General features: G+C 41.4%; 1 protein-coding gene across 6 annotated transcripts in view; it reads right to left on the bottom strand.

Moving 5' to 3' along the window:
• Window positions 1-10905, bottom strand: part of mul1 (mitochondrial E3 ubiquitin protein ligase 1) — a 36277-nt gene extending 25372 nt beyond the window's left edge. For 5 of the 6 annotated variants that reach the window (XM_069141551.1, XM_069141548.1, XM_069141550.1 and 2 more), the window contains exons 1-5: window positions 10799-10905; window positions 8838-8980; window positions 8638-8725; window positions 8361-8481; window positions 6549-7281 (exon numbers count right to left, since the gene is read on the bottom strand). In XM_069141551.1, coding sequence (XP_068997652.1) covers window positions 6552-7281; window positions 8361-8481; window positions 8638-8725; window positions 8838-8957 — 1059 coding nt within the window. In that variant the 5' untranslated portion in view covers window positions 8958-8980; window positions 10799-10905 and the 3' untranslated portion in view covers window positions 6549-6551. Of the gene's footprint in view, window positions 1-4429; window positions 7282-8360; window positions 8482-8637; window positions 8726-8837; window positions 8981-10798 lie in introns of those variants that run through there. The other variant, XM_069141546.1, reaches the window with a different exon arrangement.
• Window positions 10906-14556: the final 3651 nt, after the last annotated feature.

Genomic DNA, 14556 nt, shown 5'->3' with positions numbered 1-14556 from the left:
AGGTAAAGAGAGGAGGCCAGATAACGAACGGCTCATTACTGGGTCGCTAATAACCATCTTCATCCCGGTTTCGCAGAGTTCCAGATAGTGCGGAGAGCTTTGAGCGGCGTTCACCCCCCCCCCCCCCCCCAAAAAAACCCCCACAGATTTCTGTTTATCATCTTTATTAAAGTGTGCTGTGATATTACGAAGCGTTAATTCTCCCAACACACACAAAGGACGAGTGCCTCAAAAAAACAACTTTTAACCACGCACTGTTGCCAAGCTACTGATGTTTAAAAGTGTCGTTTGAACTGATATAATACCCTTTCAATTAAAGTCCTGTAAATAGTGAAGTACAACGTATCGTCTGCAGGGAGAAGATGATTACATTAACAACATCGTGTTTTTGTTTTTTTCTTCCCCCCCCCGCTCAGGTCTGTTAACGGTGACATCTTCAGCGTCTCTTACATTCCTGCTTCCTAAACTCCTCTGGATGAGGAACGAGAGGCCGATCATTTAATCCGGGCCGCTGCCTCGCCCGAGGCAGAGGACGTAAATAGCGCACGGGACGAAGATAAATGTACCGCCCGGCTAAAAAAAAAAAAAGCGCGGTCCGGAGGAGAGGGCCGCGGGTCGCGCCGTAAACGACCGTTGCCTCAACTTTTTGGGGGCATCGCCGGAGCGGAGAGGATGATCGCCGGTTGCCGTGGCAACCGCTCGCCTGTTTTATACCGTTCCGTCTGAAGCGCCGCGCGGCAAACGACGCCGATTTTGATCAGTCTGGTTTATTTACTTCAGGTTCGCACGCCCGACAGTTTGTCAGACTCCATTTCAAAGTTATTAAATACTGCAAATGAACCTTCAGTGTTTTTGAGGGGCATCGTAATAACCAGTTTTATGATTGCATATCTATATATATATATGTATGTATATGCCACTTCAAAGTAAATGCAATCAGGAGAAAAAGGCAAAAATAAATCTGATTTAAAAACTGAAGAAATGTAAACTTGAGGTGTAGCCAGGCAGAAAATGTGGGGAAGAGAAGCAGGAAATGACACGCGGGGAAACCTGGGACGCCGCTGACAGCCCATAATATGCACCCTTGACTGCCTGACTATCAGCTCGTAGTCCCAGTGGCACGGGTTTAAATTTGTAAAATGAAGAAACGGGAAGTAGAATACAAACGAATGACGGGATTTCAACACGGAAACCTTCTTCCCGGAGGCGAGTGAGCAGAGGAAGCCTCTCATGCGGGAGGGCGGTTAATCAGCCGCGAGGCTTTTAGAGTTCGTCGTGTCGTCGCAGCATCTGTGCACCGAGAACGTTGGATCAGAACTGTATTCCTCACATTAAAGATAAGACCCCCCTAATACTCGGCGTCGAACGAGGTGCAGCCACGTCTGAGTGCACCGAAAGAAAAAGCCAATCCACCTGCTGCGAGGGTTAACAGCATTATTCAGATAAAAGCAAAGAATAAGTGAAGTGATTCGAGTGCGCTACTTTCCACTGAGACGCTCTTAACTGCCAATTCCCCTCATCCTGCAGTACAAAGGAACTTTTATGAGCTTTGAGTGCAGCGGAAAATATAAAGCAATATGAGAGAATTAGACAGGATCAGGACTTTGATCGGTATAAGCTGCCTCTGAAGTCATTTTTAATTTTTTTTTTTTAATTGTAATGAATTCAATTAAACGTGCTAAAGAGCTGTGATATGTGTTTAAATTAGCACGTTTTCACCAAAACGAGTCGATTCTTCATCGTCCAATCTACGATTCATTCAAGACACGACGGCGGTTTCCGTGCTCGTCGGAGCTACTCTCATCGGTGTCTTCGTCTTAGCCCTTTTGGAAATGGTTGTTATTTTTGAGAATGTAAATTGCGAATTGGCGCCGACTGTTGTACGTGCGGGGAAATGCGATCTCATTTAAATTGCAAATGTAATTAATGTGAGGGGTAAAACAAACACAAAAAAAAAAAGAAAGAGGAAAAAACGGCGAAAGGTAAACGTCTCACCGCCGACCATTGAGATCGCCTCTCACGGTTGCGGTTCTTGCGCAATACTCATGCGGCATTTAAATTCATTACTCTTAAGTGGGGAATAATAGAGGGAATGTCTTTGATGGTTCGCTCGCTGTCAGAGCAGTGACAGCTCCTGCTGCTGCTAAAAGCACTGCAGGACGAGACTGAAGGGTTTCCATGGTGTCGGTCCAGAGCTGCTGCTTTCATGTTGGCAACACAATGAGAAAAGAGTGGTTTGTTAATGCGCGACTATTGGACGGACAAGTAATGTTTTCACAAGTGGGATCTTTTGGTTTCATTGCTTGATTTCTAGCCGCACTTAAAAAAAAAAAAAAAAAAGAAAAAGAAGAAGGAAGTCTGAGCGTTGAGTCTGAGCGTTGAGTCTGAGCGTTGAGTCTGAGCGTATGGGCGCCAAAGACTTGAAAGTAAAAGCTTCTGTCACTCAACACCGAAGGTCATCCGACAGTACGAACTGGAGGCCGAGATGGGAAAAGGTTCCCACGTTAACGACTGTTGAGCGTTCGTGTCACCTTTCAGGTACAATTATTAGTTCCATAGGGGTCTGAGCTTTCAGAGATTCTCAGACAGATGCTGTGTTTGAATGGGGTCGTGTTCAACGGGTTCCCCGTCTATTATGTTGGATGTTCATCCTCAGGGGACCATGAATGGCCGAATCAAATTTCACAGCAATCCATTTTTGGTCTCAACCAAAAAATTTCGAACCCCTTGTTGGTCCCACAGGAAAAGCTGGAGGATCATCAAAGTCGTTAAGATTTTTCCTCTGAGGACCATGAATGATATATATCAAGCCCAATGATTGTAAATATATATTGTATATATAGAAATATAGAAATTTTAACCTCCTGGTGGTGCTACATGAAAAGTCAGAGGATCGCCAAACTGATTAGGGATTCATCCTCTGGGGACTGTGAATGACTTAACCAAATTTAACAGCAGTCCAACTTTATAATCGTTAAGATATTTTAGTCTGAATCTAAATTGTTTATCTCCTGGTGTTGCTACAGGAAAAGTCAGATGATTATCAAAGTAATTAGGATTTATCTGTTGGGGACCATGAATGACTGGGCCAAAGTTCACAGCAATCTAACCCGATAATAGTGAAGATATTTCAGTCTGAACCAAAATATTTTACCTCCTGGTGTTGCTACAGGAAAGATCGAAGGATCAAACAAAGTCATTAGAAATCATTCTCTGGGGACCATTAATCTCTGAACCATATTTCACAGCAATCCAACCCAATACTATTAAATACGCTTTAGTCTGAAGTCAAATTTGTACCCTACCGTTGGTGCTACAGGAAAAGTTGGAGGATCATGAAAGTCATTAGTGGTCCTCCTCTGGGAACCATGAATGAATGAACCAAATTTTATAGCAATCCAACCCAATAACTGTAAAGATATTTTAGCTGAAACTAGAAAATTGTACCTCCTGGTGGTGCTACAGGAAAAGTCAGAGGAACACCCACGTCATTAGGATTCATCCTCTGGGGACCATGAATGCCTGAAACTAATTTTACAGCAATCTAGCTCAATACTGGTAAACATATTTAAGTCTGAACCAACAATTTTAACCTGCTGGTAGTGCTACAAGAAAAACCTAAGGATCACCAAACTGATTGGGATTCATCCTCTGGGGACCATGAATGACTAGGCCAAAGTTCACAGCAACCCAAGCCAATAATAAAGATATGTCAGTCTGGACCGAAGTTGTGGTCTGAAAAAAAAATAATGGACAGAGCTACAATGCCGTCACTGCAGAATTATATCCTGAGCATGTCTAAAAACGTGTAGATGTAAAGAATAACGCTGTAATAAAAAAAATGTAAAACATAAACGAGGAAAAAGGAGCGGCAGAAATATTTATAGGTAAAAGTGCTGTCAATAAATCCAGCAGGAAAAGAGTGCATAGTGTTCCTCCGGCTCGATTATACTCTATATCTGACATTTAGCCCGGGCTCCTTCAGAGACCAACCAGCATCAGCTCAGTCCCGGAAAATAGAAACAGTATCTGTGGGCCAGCTGCTGAATACTAATGTAATGATAATGCCAAAGTCCCAGTGGTAAATAATAAGCCTGAGGTTTCATGGCACAAAGAGGGATTTTTTTTTTTTTTTTTGATAATAGAGAATCATTTGGAAACACACGGGTCATTCTTCCGTGCTCAAACCACCTTGAGACGACCTCCTCCGGAGCCACATACGCCTCCCCGCTGGCTTAACGGTGAATCGTGCCCGAGCATTTTTTTTTCTGCCGCTTCTGGTCCGTCTCAAAACATGCGGCCAGCGATTTTTACGAACGTATAATAGGCAAAATGATGGGGTTTTTTTTATACCTCGCCAGCAGCGTTAAAATGAAACCATTTTGTTCGACAACTGACTCATTTGATGCCGCAGGAAAGAAAAGCCAAGTATTTTACTGCTGTTTAATTCACATTGAAAAAAACAAACAAACACGTTTTGCCCTGAAATTTTCAATTTTGTGGTGAAGCGACAGACACAGCAGGGGTTAAAAAGCAGCTCGCTTTGCACGGCATTCAACACGTGGCAGTACATTTTAATGTCTATTCACGGTCTCGAGCCCGGACCGCCGATCGTCCTCGAAGGCCGACACCACCATCTCCTGGCAGAAAGGATCTCCCACCCTTCACCACACAGCCTCAAACTCACGTTCCCACTGTCACTCGATGAATATGCAAATGACCAAAGTTTCCTATCAGCGGTCACGCGCAGCAAAGTGAAGGTAAGAACAGCACATCGTGCTCCTTCCCTTCCAGGACAAAGACGAGACGGCCGTCCAATTATCCGCCCGCCGGCCCCACTTCGCCGTTTGTTGAGTCACGGCCTCAGCCGAACCGAGATCTCACCGACGATCAACCGCAAGACACGAGACGGAGTAAAGTTCGGACGTGTTGTCGAATCAACAGTAAATAACCAAAACTCATGAAAACCCATCTTATAAACCCTTTCGAAGGATTTTGGACATGTTTTCCATTTTTAAAGTCTCAGCTTTCACCTGCCCACACGCTGCAGATGGAGAATATCTGCCGGCTACAATTTGGTACGATTCATCTCTTTTCTTTGTATTTTTATTACATTTTTTTTTTTTTTTTTTTTGTACAAAGCTTCTCACAAATAAACATAACAAACTGAAACCAAAGCAAAACTGCATCTTCATCCTCCTCCTCTGTTGTTTATCACAGGCCGACCGTGTACAGAACATGACGGGGAGACTTTCAGAGTAAATTAGGTTTGTACTCATTAAACTGTTGAGGCTTAATTTGAAGTTTAATAACTTCCAATTCAAGTTTAATGTCTTCCAATTAAAGGGGCCAAATCTGAGCAGCAACAATAGTGATGCTTTAAAAGTTTGTGACTCTTAAAAAAAAATAATTAACTGGGTCATTTGTTTTGTCGAGGAAAACGATCCCATGTCACTTATTTGTGTGCTTTTAATATTTGGCCGTGATCCTTTGTGCGGTCTAAAATGGTTTTAGCCTGTTTTGCTCCATCTGGACCAGAACAGCTTATCAAAATCATCATCATCATCATCATCATCATCAATGTAACATTGAATTCTGAATTATTCCAGCAGATTGCAAAAAGCAAAACGTGAGGACATCTGACTGTGAAGTGGATCTCCAGAGGAAGTAGGTCACAACGACCCGAAAGCACACGAGTTATTCCGCCAGACAAAGATGATTACACTTCGTGTTTTTGAATAGATGTGAAAGAGCTGACCTTAAAACCAATAAAAAAAAAAAAAAAATAAATCTAAAAATGTTGTGAAAAGAGCAGTTCATGTGAAGAAACCCGCAGAAATAACTTCAAGCTGTTGTGCACGGCCGATCAACGTTCAGCAGTTGCACACCAGATACCAAAAGCAAACATGCTTCTGCCGCTCATAGATATTTAATGATGGATCATTTTCCTCAATAAATAAATGACCAAGTGGGATATTTTGGTCTCCTTTGTTTAATTGGGTTCTCTTTATCTGCTTTAATGACTTCGAGACAAAAATCTGATGATGTTTCAGGTCATATTTATGCAGAAAAAAAAAAAAAAGAAAGCCCGCTACGAATCGGCGAACGTGTCTAAAACGATATTCTCACTGAACGATCACAAATGTTTCTGTTGTGCCATTTCAGTCGGCGTAAACGATGCGTTGCGTTCTTCCTCGTAAAACGCTCCCAACTTCCTGAGACCGATTGTCGGCGGGAAGATTTGCTTGACGGGTATTTTTGCGAGCACGAGGACGTCGTACTTTCTCCCTCGAGAAGGCGGAACAAATTACATTTTCCTCAATCAAGATAAATTACGGCTTCCAAATTGGATTTGAACATTTGATTGGAAATGCAATTACGTCGTGATTCAGCGCAGGAGTTACTGTTCATCAGTACGAGTGAAGGCACACACACAAAAAAACAACAACAACAACAAAAAAAACAAGTTCTCTCTCTCTCTCTCTCTCTTTTTCTTCCAGGCGGGTTTGACTGGAAAAAACAAACAAACAAACAACAACAACAACAACCTGTTAGCTGTTGTACAGCGGCACCACCCGGTCGATCGTCGCCCTGCAGATGGGACACTTCTTGGGCTCGGGCAGCGCGTCGTGGCACTGGGCGCAGGCGCACACGTGGCCGCACTCCAGGAAGACGCAGGAGCGCTCGCGGCTCAGGCACACGGTGCAGCTGGTGGACGACACGCTGCTCTCCGCGATGTTCAGCTCCCGCATGCGCTGCCTCTGCTGCTCCTTGAACTCCTCCAGCATGCTGCGCTCCTTCCTGCCCCGCCGGTGGTGCGCGTACCGCCGCCACAGGATGAAGAGGAGCGTGGAGCAGGCGGTGACGCCGAACGCCACGGCGAGGATCCTCCACAGCCGGACGCTGTTGCCCTGCCGCCGGAGCAGGGCGTCGTAGTCCAGCCGGGTCAGGAAGTAGCAGAACCCCTGCTTGGGGGGCTGCAGCTTGATCAGGTTGTTGTCGAGCACCAGCTCGCCGACGCCGGTGACGCTGTCGCCCACGCGCAGCATCTCCTCCGTCTCGTGGATGCCCTTGGGGCGCTCGCCGCTGATGAAGTGGCCGATGACGTTGGACAGGGACTGGACGGTGGGGTGGAAGTTCTCGTAGGTGGTCTCCAGGTCCAGCTCGGACGCGTCCAGCGGACGCATGACGCGGACGGCGGCGGCGATGTCCTCGTCGTGGGACCCGAGGGAAAACGGGACCGTGTTGGTGCGCTGGTGGATGACTTTCTCCGTGCTGTTCCTGCTCAGAGACGTCAGTTAGCGCCGCAAGCATTTTAATTACCGATTAATCTGCAGGTGATCTCACAATCGCGCGGTTGACAGCGGACAAAAAAACGACAACAAAACACCCATCGAAGTTTCTCAGTTTCCAAAATAAGCTCTTCAAATTTCTTTTTTTGGCGGACTAAGAATTCAAAACTCAGTTTGAAATGTTAAAACGTGGAGAAAAACCCGAAAGTCACGCGACATTTTTGGGCATTTTTGTTTTTCCTTCGGTTAATCGATTCATAATTTCACCTCGCATCCTGTCACTTTAAAAAGTCTCGTTCATTTTTGCACGCAAAAACGGAGCCAACGTGTGTTAAATGTGTTGTTAAATAATAGTTTTCATGTTATTAAAATGGACTAAAAAGACGTTCTGGGAAAATAAAAACTCGACAAATCGTGCTTTTCCCCTCAGCGGCTGCGGAGGCATGCGACGCGTTTCGACGTGCTGCCTGTGATTGGATTTACGGCAGCGGTGTCCCTTTTGCCCCGATAAATGTTTCGTGGCTCCTTTAACGAGCCGGGCTGCGGAACAAAACTGCGCGTTTGCCTTTATGGCTGTTATGAGAGGTGAGCAGGAAATACGCCGACGTCAGGAAGTGTTCAGATTCTCTTCGGTCGTGTGCGTCGCCATCTGCTCGGCTTTTAATACAACGCTGACGCTACTGCTTTACGTAATGAAATCTGCTCTTTTGACAGCAGTGTTCGGTCTAATAAGTATGACAACATTGGCGCACCGTAATGAAACCAAAACATATAAATATCTCCCAGTTGGAGTCTGATTTTTTTTTCTCAAAGGAGAAAAGATCAGATATGTTTACCGGAGCAGACAAAAAAAAACACAGTTAATTCCAGATGAGCGACCAAAACATTACATTTTGTTGTCATTCGTTTCCCATTATTTTTATGAAGCACTATTATTTCTCCATGTAAACCTCTCCCCGCGCCGCGCATTGTAAATCTTCATAAAATAACAATAACTGCCATTTAAGATTCATCCGTGTTTAATAAATGTGAAGAAAAGCATCACTTGAAATCCTCCGACGGGCTTACCAGAGGTGAGTGGTGCGATTCCACACCATCTTCTCCTCCTTCAGCGTCAGCCTCTCGATGACGCCTTTGCAGTTGTCGACAAACTGGCTGCTCAGCGTTTCCTTCACAGACCTCACCACACCTGCAGGAAAACGACAGGTAAGACACGCCGCGGAAAGCTCAGCTCACGATCGTCGATGTGAACAAATGAAATGCTGAAAGGCGGAATTTTCCTGCCGGTAAATACAGTGAAAACGTAGCTCACGATAACGGTGACTTTATTTAGGCTTCAACCAACCTTCTATGACTGCGTACGGGACGCATCGTCCAGGCGTCTCAGACAGGAGGTTTTTCAAATCCTGGTTGATGGAGACTTTCTTAGCTTCCTGTGGAAACAATATTTACAGTTAAAAAAAAAAACACACACACACACACAACGACAAGGCAATAAATTTGCACACACTCCTGACATTTATATGACAGAGATAGAGATAGGACCTTTAATCTGGAGACTGTCGTCGCTCTGCTCCTGTAAATGGAGTAAAACATGGCCGTCAGAGCTGAGCTGGTGGCCAAAACCACGATCTGAGCGGTGGAGGGTTTCCCGCCGGACTCCATCCTGCGATCTGCAGGATTCAGGGCTGATGGGAGAGAGAGAGAGAGAGAGAGAAAAAGAGATGACGAGATTAATGAGTTATATGTCACGTAACGCTGTTGGTCAAAATCACGTTCTCTGCTAAAAAAAAAAAACAACAACAAAAAAAACTGTGGTGGAAAGTAATTCAGTTCATTTACACAAGAGCTGTATTCAAGTACGAGAGTGTTTTCATTTTCTGTTACTTTCTCCTGCTGCTTTATAATATTTCAGCTCTCTACTAAATTTATTTCAGAATTAGTCACATGTTAAGATTTTACATTAAAATCGTGATCATCCAATAAAATAAGATAAAACTAAAAGTAAGAAAGATTTAACTACTCAATAGTGGACTGCACCTAACAATTACTTAAATTTTATATATATATATATATGTTTTTTTTATTTTTATTAGTTTGCTCAAAATATTTTCTGAAATGCTCCAAAAAAAATGTCCATCAAAATAGCCCAAAATGAAATTTTCAAATGGCGTTTTTTTTTTTCAAGCAGTAGTCCAAAACACAAAGATACTGAGTTTATTAAAAAAACAAACCAAAAAAACCCACTTAAAACGCAGCAAATCTTCACAAGCCAAAGCATAAAAGGAAATTTGCATCTGTCAGTTTTCTCCACATCAGATTAGCCGCCAGTTAATTTATTCGTCAATCTGGTGACTCACGAGTCATTTCAGTTCAAATTCAAATGTCTTGTTTTTTTCGACCAAAAGTTCAAACGAAATGAGTTTATAATGATATCAAGCTGAAAAAAAAAAAATGAAAAAAAAGCAGTCTTCTCATTGGAGCAGCTGGGACCAGCTATATTTAGGAATTTTCCACTATTTTTTACCTGATTTTTTGGGGGTTTATATTGCTTTTCCATTTTGTCCTGCCGCCTTTTACGTTCGAATGAACTTTTATCCAAATAAACTCCTCGTCTTGAACAGTGAGGCTGTTAACAGATCAGCCAAACTGAAACACGCACGCGTGCATGTCAAGAGAGAAATATGTTTTGGCAGCGTATCACTATTTAAGTTTTAAAATTTACACAACATCAGTTTATAAATCCTGCATTAACTTCTCAGCAGTATATCAAACAATAAACAACATTGTACTTTGAAAAGAGGCAAATTCAGCAAGATGAGGTTTTTTGTTTTTTTTTACCTTTGCTGATATTTCTCTTGTACTTAATAAAACATTCATATATACTCTGTTTTTAGTCTTATAGTTAAAGTTGTATTAAGTACAAGAGAGATATCAGATTCCTGCGTGTAACAAGAGTATTTTTTTTTTTTTTTTTTTTTTTTTTATTAATCTTCCACCAATGCACAACACTTTCATGACAGGTGAGCATAAAAGCTGAGCTGGCTATTAATAAAAAAAAAATAAAAATAAAAAAAGAGTCGCTCGTTAAATCAGCTGCAATGATGATATTAACGTCATTATGACGTCATTAGTTGCCAGGAAAAAGGAAGTCAGTTTCAGTTAAACACACACTTACTCCAAAAAAAAAAAAAACAACACCATGCAAGGTGATAATAATAGCCTCTGTCGGTACATATCCTTTTAGTGGTGTTTTTTTTTTTTTTTTTTAAGTGAGAAAAAAAAAACAACACCTTTCGTTTCTGACACTTCCTTAACTGAGCTTGCTAACTTAGCTTAGCAAAATTAGCCGTTTTTTTCGCTCACGAAGGAAATAACGACGCGGCCTCGTGTGTCGAAAACACTTCTTATGGAAGAAACGTCACCGGAAAACAGCTCGTGCGGACTACCAGACCTGTATTATTATTATTATTATTTTTTACACTCGTCCTCCTTTGTCAACAAACCTTCCAACAGCAGCCGCGTCTCCTCACGTCAACACAAACGCTTTCATGGGACGGCGACGTGCAGTTCTCCTTCTCTGCCGGCAGGGGGCGCCGCAGAGCCGTTAACTCAGCTGTTCGTCGACAGCAGCATTAAACTGAGGCTGCAGCTCAATGTTGATCCGACGACATGCACCTTTTAAATACAAACGCTGACGTTACTGCTTTACGTAAGATCCGAAAGAAGTCTACTCTGGTGTAGACGCGTGATTTTGAAAAGCAGTATTCGGTTTTATAAGTGTAAAAAAAAAAATATTGGGCACCGTAATGAAAGGAAAAAAATATAAAATTAAATTATCTCCCAGCTGGTGTTGTGATTTTTTTCCTCAAAGGAGAACAGAGCAGATGTGTTTATCAAAGCAGATAAAAAAAAACAACAACCATGCTGTTAATTTCAGATGAACTACCAAACATTACATTTTGTTGTTATTTGTTTGTTATTTCTCTATGTAAACTTTGTGTTTTCTATAACTTTGTGAACTTTTAATCATTATCTAGTGGAGCCTTCACATAAGCCTCTCCCTGCACTGCACAGGTTTGTTTTTAAATCTTGTGTGTTTTCAAACTCGTGCAAAATAAAAATAAAATCAAAATGACATTTAAGATTCATCTGCACCTTTTCATGGGTTATATTTTGACATGGCGCTGTAAGAACAGCACAGGTGTGAATTATAAAGATTGTTGGCAGAATTCAACTCTTCAGTTCAGTTCACTTCAGTTTTAGGTTTTTTTTTTTATGTCTTCTTGCAGACAAGCTCACTGTCACTCTTTCATATAGAAATATGATTTAAAAAAAAAACCAATGGTCTGTCACTTTCAGTCATTTAAAAACCATTTCTTACAAGTAACATAAGAAAAAGATCACAAAATCACCACTCATCAAATAAAAATGACTACTGTTTTACTAACTTTGTATTTTCTAATTATTCTTCTGTGCATACTCAAGCTTAAAATTGAATTTCTCTCTGCTCTCTTCACCCAAAGAATTTAAAACTTAAAAAATTCTGTACATGTCCTGGTAATACTCTGAGCCGTAGAGAATGTGGGTTGACTTATGATCTATCAAATACTTTGCTTTTTTCAAAACAGAAATATTCTGAGACATTCTTGTTTTTACAAGTTTTTCATCTCTTATTACTCCCCCCCCAAAAAAATCAATAGATAATAAGACTTTTTTTTATCCTGTTGATCACCAAAAAAAAAACATAAATTATAACTTATTTTTCACAAACATCTTTCTCCGCTGTCATTTGCAGACAAAACAAACTACACCCTCTTAGATTCTTAAATATATGAAATAATCAATACAAACGAGTTTAGGCTCAAAAACAAAGCCTTGTGGATCTCCACTATCAATTTATCTGTAAATCTATTTGTTTGAGGTCACTCATTATCAACATATTTACTCAAAAACACGTCAATTACATACAAAATATGATCAAATATAGGAAAAATGGGAGACTTGTTCATTCTCAGCAACAGGGCAATTCTTACCATGTTATAACTCTTAGAAATGCTTAGTGATTCATAGTTGTTGCATAGAGTTGAGTCCTGCAGCACCCCCTGATGGATGGTGGTGGACCTGCACGCACATTCTCAATAAAAATACAACAAAGAAATTTAAAATAAAAATGATGATTATTTTTTTGTTAATTAAGTTCATACTCTCAACATACGTTGATTTTGATAAAGATTTAATATCACATCGTACGTTGCAAATTGCACAGACATTCAAGTCAGCATCCTCATCTTTTGGTTCTGAATATGTAATAAGCCATAATAGCAACTGCCATTTATACAGTAATTAAGTAATTGGTAAAAAAAAAACAACCTCATCTTCCAATACTTTCTGTTGTTGCTCTGTGTGTGTGTTCGTAGTCTTTTACATTTATTTCTTGTGCTGCATCACATTCACACATTTTGGTGCTGCTGCAGAGGACCAGGAGGTCAACGCCAACATCCGGTTAATACAGATTCCAATCCATAAAAATGTGGGTGCGCACCCGCAGGCTCACCCGGAGGGCAGGAGGAGGACTTTCTCGCCCTGAAATGACCCGCTCAGCTTTGCACTTCATCCCGGGCTGCATACAGGATCGTGCTCCCTCCGCTCGATGGTCGTCTCTAACCACACTCATGCACACAACCATACATTTTCCCTCTTTGGCGTGCTGTCACTTTTTTCTTGTGCACTGGCATTGATTGACAGTGTAACAACCAGAGTTTAAAGTGTACCCCCCCCCCCCCACCCGCTGATCTAATCTAGCACAAACCGTGTTCCCGTCCTCGCTGGCTGATCTTCTGTCAGCGGCACAGTTACATTAACCTTACAATAGCGTTGGCCTGCCTCCAAAAGGGCACTCGAACACGAGTCGGCCGATGACACAGCAGAGCTTCGAAAGTCAAATCTCACCCAGCCGCGGTGTTAAATGCAGGCTGTGGAGCAGCAAGCGAATCTTAACACCATTCCCAGGAGATAAAAACCCAGTTGATGTGGCTTTAGCATCAGCAAAAAAAAACAACAAAAAGGCAGCTGCGATTCAGCTTTAATCCCTGGAGGTCGTTTGTCCTCCCAGAAATGTCAAATGCTGTCTGAATTTAAGCTGCAATCAAATATTTTAATAACAATATACAACCTAATTCTCGACTATTTCCTAAAAACACCAGAATTCCTTTGAAAAAAAAAAAAAAAAAGGCCAAAGTCAAGGCCGGCCGACCGAATGCCAGAACTTCTCGTAATCTTTTCAGAATAAAAGCCATTTAAAAAAAAAAAAAAAAAAAAGCCCTCCCACAATCTGGTCATATACTAGATTTTCAATTAGTTTTGTTAGTCTAATAATTAAAATGGTGGTCCCCTTATTTAAATTAATTTATGCTTTGAACATCAGCAATATCTTTTAGCGTCTCCTAGTCACAGTTGAAATTCACAATTTAATACATAATGTGAAAAAATGTACTGGCACCATTTTCTTTCCACTTTGTTTTGACCAATTGCTCCTTATGAATAACATGTCAACTGATATGAACTTTTTTTTTTTTTTTAATATATATTGCTTCTTTGCATGCTGTCGTTGCATCATGCGTATGATGTATTTCTTGTTGTTATGGTTCTCAAATGGCAAATGCTGTTCTGTACAAAAGATGCTGTTTTACTTCAAAATTCATGGCCTGCTAACACTGAATCAGTCCTGATGGGTGAACAGAACATCTTTGGAGAAACATAAATCAGTCATTTAAGTGCGATATTGTTCCTTATATAAAGAAACTACCTTGAATTTGTTGTTTTGAATGAATTTATACATTTTAAAAGACTGCACAAATGACATCTAAAGGACTGCATTGGCTTTATAGTATATTGCGTGTCTCCAAAATATCCTAACTCTTTCGCCCAGCTGTCTAAATTGCCCCACTGCAATCTTAAAAACACCGGAGCCGCACAGTGTTGCGAGGGAATTATCTGAAAGTGAACTGTGGAACAAAATAAGCGGCAGCAGCCAGTTTCACTCAATAGTAGCACTGACATCAGTACAAGCAGGACTCTGTGTAAAAAGTAAAGACAAAAAAAACAATATCTATCATAGTAATGTTTGCAGCTGGTATGAAACGGTATTTTAAAATAATTTGGGTCGTGCTGGGGACGAGTTGTGTCAAAATACTGTCCAAACCAAGAAAAATATCCTGAGTGAAAACTACCGATGTTCCGACGTAACGTTCTTTGTCGGCGT

The sequence above is a fragment of the Embiotoca jacksoni genome, unplaced genomic scaffold, assembly GCF_022577435.1.
Source record: "Embiotoca jacksoni isolate LCO1_2020_lvr unplaced genomic scaffold, fEmbJac1.0.p SCAF_9, whole genome shotgun sequence".
In the NCBI taxonomy this organism is placed as follows: domain Eukaryota; kingdom Metazoa; phylum Chordata; class Actinopteri; family Embiotocidae; genus Embiotoca; species Embiotoca jacksoni.
This window is presented reverse-complemented; position numbering and strand designations above follow the sequence as displayed.